At 36.2% G+C, this 6,000-nt stretch overlaps 1 protein-coding gene across 2 annotated transcripts in view; it reads left to right on the top strand.

Annotated features, from left to right (window-relative positions):
* Cntn3 (contactin 3) overlaps positions 1-3,066 on the top strand; it is a 325,624-nt gene extending 322,558 nt beyond the window's left edge. For both annotated transcript variants that reach the window (XM_005333886.4, XM_078033577.1), the window contains exon 23: positions 1,101-3,066. In XM_005333886.4, coding sequence (XP_005333943.1) covers positions 1,101-1,201 — 101 coding nt within the window. In that variant the 3' untranslated portion in view covers positions 1,202-3,066. The remainder of the gene's footprint in view (positions 1-1,100) is intronic.
* The last annotated feature ends 2,934 nt before the right edge of the window (positions 3,067-6,000 follow it).

The raw sequence follows: 6,000 nt of genomic DNA on the forward strand, positions 1-6,000 counted from the left end.
AGGGACTCTGTTCGAAGAAGCAGCTTCTTTGCTTTTGCAGGGACAGCCGCCACCGTGGCATTTTCAGGCTGCTGAGTCAAGAGCAGCCTTTTCGTCTGTGGACTTGCTGAGCTTGCACAGACCAGTGCCCGCACAAGGCCGTCTCTGAAAATGGAGCTTTCATCGATTGCATTTTAAAAGATGATGTCTTGTATTAAGTACAATAATTCATCTGCATAAAATAGAAACAAGTAGATTTTCCAGACATTTATCCAATGACGTTTTCTTTCATTAAACCATCAAGTTATATGATCAGGTATCATTAATGGCAAAATGACTAACTTGGATTTTTTTCAATTTCAATTAAAGTTAAATAATCCTAGATAAACAAAGTGTAGATTCATTTAAGAAATCCTAAACACATTGGTGATTTTATGGATACCCTTGGTAACACCTATGTGTTGCACTGATAGATAAAATAAGGACTTGTAGTCCCAGGTTAGGTTCATGCCGTGATTTGATTTTGACAGGAAACGCATCACTTTTGTCTGCATCTTAGTCCTTCAGAATGCTGTAAGAATACATCCTGGACAGGGTGTCTTATAACTACAGAAGTTTAACTTTTCACAGTTCTGGAGGCTAGGAACTCTTATGTCAGGATGCAGCTAGTTCTGTGTCAGTTGTCAAGAGTTCATTTCCTAATGTCACAACACTGGAGCTAGGATGTCAATGTGTGATTTTCGGGAGGTCATATGCATGCATTCTCTACCACCCTGACTACCTGTTAATACAGTCCTCCTTTATTTTTTTTATTTATTCTAATGAAGTCTATATGACAGCAGAATACAATTTGATCCATTGTATACAATCGAAGCACAACTTTTCATTTCTCTGGTTGTACATGATGTAGCATATCACCATATGTGCAGTAATACATGTACCTAGGGTAATGATGTCCATCTCATTCCGCCATCTTTCCTGCCCCCATGCACCATCCCTACCCTCCCTCCCCTTGGCCCAATCACAGTTCCTCCATTTTTCCCATGCCCCCCCACTATGGATCAGTGTCTACTTATCAGAGTTATAGTCCTTCTTAATGAGCGATTTATCATCTTTGACAGATATGGATGCAAGAGGATCCACATCAGCCATCTCGAATGTCCACCCCGTGTCAAGTTATATACCTATGGTACTGTTTTTCCTTGTAAATGCCCTATGGTGATATTTATTCTTTTTTATTATTTACTGGAAAGTTCATTGGTTACCATAATAAGTGCTCTCATGAAACACAGTGATTATGCATGGTTTTTTTTTCCAACTTTGTGTTTTTAACTTTCTACTTCATTATAGGTAAAATAAGAGTATAATAAAACAACAGTAAATCCTTTTATAGGAATCTGAAATGCCTTAATATTTACTTGATAAACCAAAGGAATTTACATGTTACATACTGCAAACTTTTGATACAAATGTTCTTAAGCTATGAGTTTAAGCACTGCCTATGGATAAAAACCTCCGCCCCGACATACACACACACACACACACACACACACACACACACACACACACACACACAGAGTTTCTTATTTGCATTGGAAAACTCTTAATTTATTCCAAAAACTCTTTTCCAGTTATGAAAGAGTTAATAAGTATCATTTTAAAGATTTAAATGATTTAAACCCCACGGGTTGAAAAATGCATTTAAACACTTACCCTGCTGGAAGGAGGTGGTGTTTGTGATTCAGGAGTGTTTTTGGAAAATGCTGCTCTGGAGCAGAGGAGGGTGACCTGGTTCAGTGTATTCACTACTAAATGGCTGTGAGACTTTAGAAATCACTCTGCTCTCTCTACCTCTCAATTATTCATCTACAAAATGTGGAGGTAATAATAACCATCTGATCTGCCTCTGCCCCATGAATTAATGGTTAAAAGATAAAGAAGGACCCACGAAAGGGCTTTGTCACCCCAAATGCCATGTCCCTTTGCAAAATACTGGCATGAATTTCCCTGAGCATTTGAAAGTCATTTTCTAAACTTGCATTCCAGTATGCTTTTTCCTTCAATGATAGAAAACGGAAATAAGCACATTTTATCCTTTCTCAAAATTTAAAACAAAACTAGAACAGGAATTGTTTTCTTCACACCTGAGAATAAACTTTCAGGCCTTATTAAAATGCAGTGGAGAAAATAAGTAGCACCCTGAATGTCAACCCAAATGTTAAACAAAATCCACAAGATTCTTCCTTTCCAATTTCTGATTCCATTAAAGGACCCTCTCTATTTTGGATGGCGGAGATTTTTTTTTTTTTTTAATGAAATCTCACTGCCTATTGCAGTGAGTCAGGCAGGCATTTTAGTTCCTGAGTTAAATTGGTAATAGAACCACAGCAATGTTGCTGGCTTTGATGTGTATGACTCAGTCTTTCAATATGTGGTTTTCAAAGCATCGTTGGAGACACGGCTTCATAGCAATATGTAAAGAATATATGAAAATCAGCATATGAGTGTTAGTCATTCAAAATTAGTTTTTTTTTACCTCTTTCCTACCAATTTCACATTTTGCTGTAACTTGTTCGTCTTTCCAGAGATATCAGAATTTAAAACCAACAAACAGTTCATCTCTCAAGAAAGATTACGAATTAGCAAAATTCTGATACCATTTTATATTTAGATTACATTTAAGATAAACTCATTATATACAAAGGAGAAAAGTATAACTTTCTCTGTAGTGTCTGTATATACTGTATATATCTAGAAAAAAATCTGAATGACGAGTAGATTTCATATGACCATTGTTATTTCCAGTCAAAAAGTGGGGAAATGTTCTCCAATACTTGTATTTTATTCTACATGTAATGGAGTTGTACCTTTTTATTATCTAGTAATTCCTATAATATGCTCCTATACTTTTCATTTTCAAGATGATGACTCTTGTTCCGTGTTATTTCTAGCAGTATATCTCCATGAGATTTGGACATTGTTTCATATTGAAAAGGATGAAATTGATCTTTAAATTCCTGTGTGTGTATCCTATGGTTATCTGTATGTATTATTTTCTATTATTCTAATAAAATTTATAACCTTCAAGTGCTCCTGCATTATTCATTGTGGTAAAAGAAGAATAACTACCTGGAAAAACATTTTGTTGCTGTGACCTAAAGATCTGGTAAGAACAACTTAGAGAAGGAAAAGTTTATTTTGGCTCAAGGTTTCAGAGATTTAGTCCAAGGTCGGTGGACTCCATAGGTGTGAACTGAAGTGAGGCAGAACATCATGGCAGAAGACAGTAGAATAGGTAAGCAGCTCAGAACAACCAGGAAGCTCTATTCAAAAGGGATAAAACATAAACCTCAAGGGCATGCCCCATGACCCATCTCCTCCAGCTGTATCCTACCTATCTACAGTCACCACCCAATTAATCCATTCAAGTGGATTGATGCACTGACAAGGTTACAGCTCTCATAATCTCATCATTTCACCTCTGAACATTCTTGCATTGTCTCACATATGAGTTTTAGGGGAGACATCTTGTATCTAAATCATAACACACTATAATAGCTACACTGATGCTATCTTTCTTGTATTTTCAACCAGCATTAACTTTTCATCTTTTAACATCGTTTAATTATTTTATACCCTACTGATTCAGTAAAAGGAGCAATTTGGAACAGTGATCTCTATTTCAGCTGTAAGGTGAAGAGAAAGAAAGAATAAAATTTACTTTATATAGTTAAGATATCTAATTTCTTTTTTTTCTTTAATGAAACAGTTTTTTCCTCAAATTGTTATAAATTCATGACACTGTTCACAGACTGTCTCTTTGGTATCAATGTTATAGTACTATAACATTGATTTTAGTACTGTAAAAAGATTTTAGTTTTTAATCAGTAAGCATTCTAAATGTTATTGTTAATATAAGGAGAATGATAACTAAAATTCTAATTCAATCATTTTCTTTCTTGAGGATTGAATTTGTGTAGAATCCAGTGAGGAAACTGTAGGGGTGTGTGTGTGTGTGTGTGTGTGTGTGTGTGTGTTTGTATTTAAATTTAAGGAGAGTTGCAATGGGTACATTTGTCTACCTGTTGAAGGGGAAATAATTAGAAAATATACAGACAGGATATCTCTAGCAGTCCTGTCCAGGGCTTATGGACATGCAGAATCACAAGTTCAGCCTGAGTCATGCTTCCTGGATTGTGGTAACAACTTCACCAGTCCTGATTGTGCAACCTTATTCAAGTTTCTTTGCCTCTCTGAGCTTCACTTTCCCTACATGCAGAATGGGGACCATGGTAATGTTACACTCATGTGGTCATGAGATCTTTAGCCAATGAATTGAAATTATGGACCCTTCCTCTTACTGGGCTGGGAGGTAGGAAATGGAATGAGATGAGCAAGTCTGTGCACTAGAGCTCAGCCTCATTCTTCCCACCAATAGGAAATGAGCAACAAGGATGGCAGAACCTGGTTTTACTTTACTCTTTTGAGCTCTCCTTCAATGTCTGTTTACCAAGAAGAGAGCTGTGATTCCAAGAATTTCTAGAGGATGGAGTAAAGCGATTCTGGGATCAGATTTTTTTTTTTTGTTAAGATGCAAGGTTGATAATGTTAAGTAACATATATGTACTGTGTGTGCCAGACTCAGAGCTAAGCCTTTACCTGTGCTAAGTTATCTGCCTCTGATCTCACTGGGGAGGTTCTCATAGCCCATTGTACAGAGCAAGAAACAGGCTGAGGAAGATTAAGTGAAGGTCATAGTAAAATGGGGTTCAGAGAAGATTTGGTGCAACCCATAAGCTCTTAACATGGGTAGGGTGATAGTCCCTCTTGAAATCAAATCCATAAGCTATAGACTCTAAGATAAAGAATCTTCACGATGAATTTGTGGTGTACTTTGTCTTCTATTATGGATCACAGTTCAAATTAGGGAACTTGGGTATCCTTAGTTTTCATTATACATTTAAAAAACATTTTGGAGATGGCTTCTGTTGTTTTTCAAAAAAATTCCCCATTTCCAATGAAAACCAAACAGTATAACAAACATAAAGAAAATGTTAAAATGAGATGACTGTATCAATTTTTTTTAATTTTAAATCCCCCCTGCCATTTTGTACTCTTATAATGCCAGCATTTTTATTAAAATAAATCCTAATTGGGTTCTTTTTTTTTTTTCTAATGTATTTTACCCTTTTAAAACCTGAAAATTGCCCTGTTATTATTCATTGTAATTTGGATACATTTCAGCAAATATTGGAAGTAAATCAACTCACAACAGCAATTACAAAATTAGCAATTAGTAAATTGTACCATTCTTTCGAAAGAAAATATGTAAACAGATTGGAACATCGCTCATTTAAACTGTTAGGTTTTTCTGCTGTTCAAATGTAAACCCAGTGCCCTAATTTAACATGTCTTGCTTACATGGAGGAAGTAATTACCTTGTGAACTTGCACAGAATTAATGCACTGATAAGAGAATTAAACTTGTAAGAGAAGAATGCTTCTCTTATTCGTCAGTGTTCATTCTTTACTCCCGCTCTCTGCCTGTTGAAATTATCTTAGAGCCTTGATCATTAGTAAGTGGGAAAGAAAAAGAACTAGATACTGTATAATTGGGTATTACCTTGGAAATTTCAAAAGAAAAACAGGGAAATGATAAGGATGGCAAATTAGCAGATGTACTTTGGCATCAGACAGTAGAATGTGACAGACGCCAGCTAATAAGGAGTGCATCTCATGGAAACCCCCATTGCGATGTCATCACTGCATTGGCATTTCCAAAGTATCCAGGTAAAAACGGCTTTCCACCCAAGAACACATTGGAGGATGACACCAAGATGCACTCACTAGGGTCTCTGTCTGAGGCACAGTACTCTCCTGGTACAAAGTTCATCTTCATGGGCTCAGTACCTACTTGTGGAATGAAACCAGTATATTTCTCACTGTTTCTCTCCTATTTTCTTCACTTTTTTCTTGTCTCCCTTGCTGGCCCTGGAGATTATAAATGTTGATCAATTGGAGA

Source organism: Ictidomys tridecemlineatus, chromosome 16 (assembly GCF_052094955.1).
Source record: "Ictidomys tridecemlineatus isolate mIctTri1 chromosome 16, mIctTri1.hap1, whole genome shotgun sequence".
Taxonomy (NCBI): Eukaryota; Metazoa; Chordata; class Mammalia; order Rodentia; family Sciuridae; genus Ictidomys; species Ictidomys tridecemlineatus.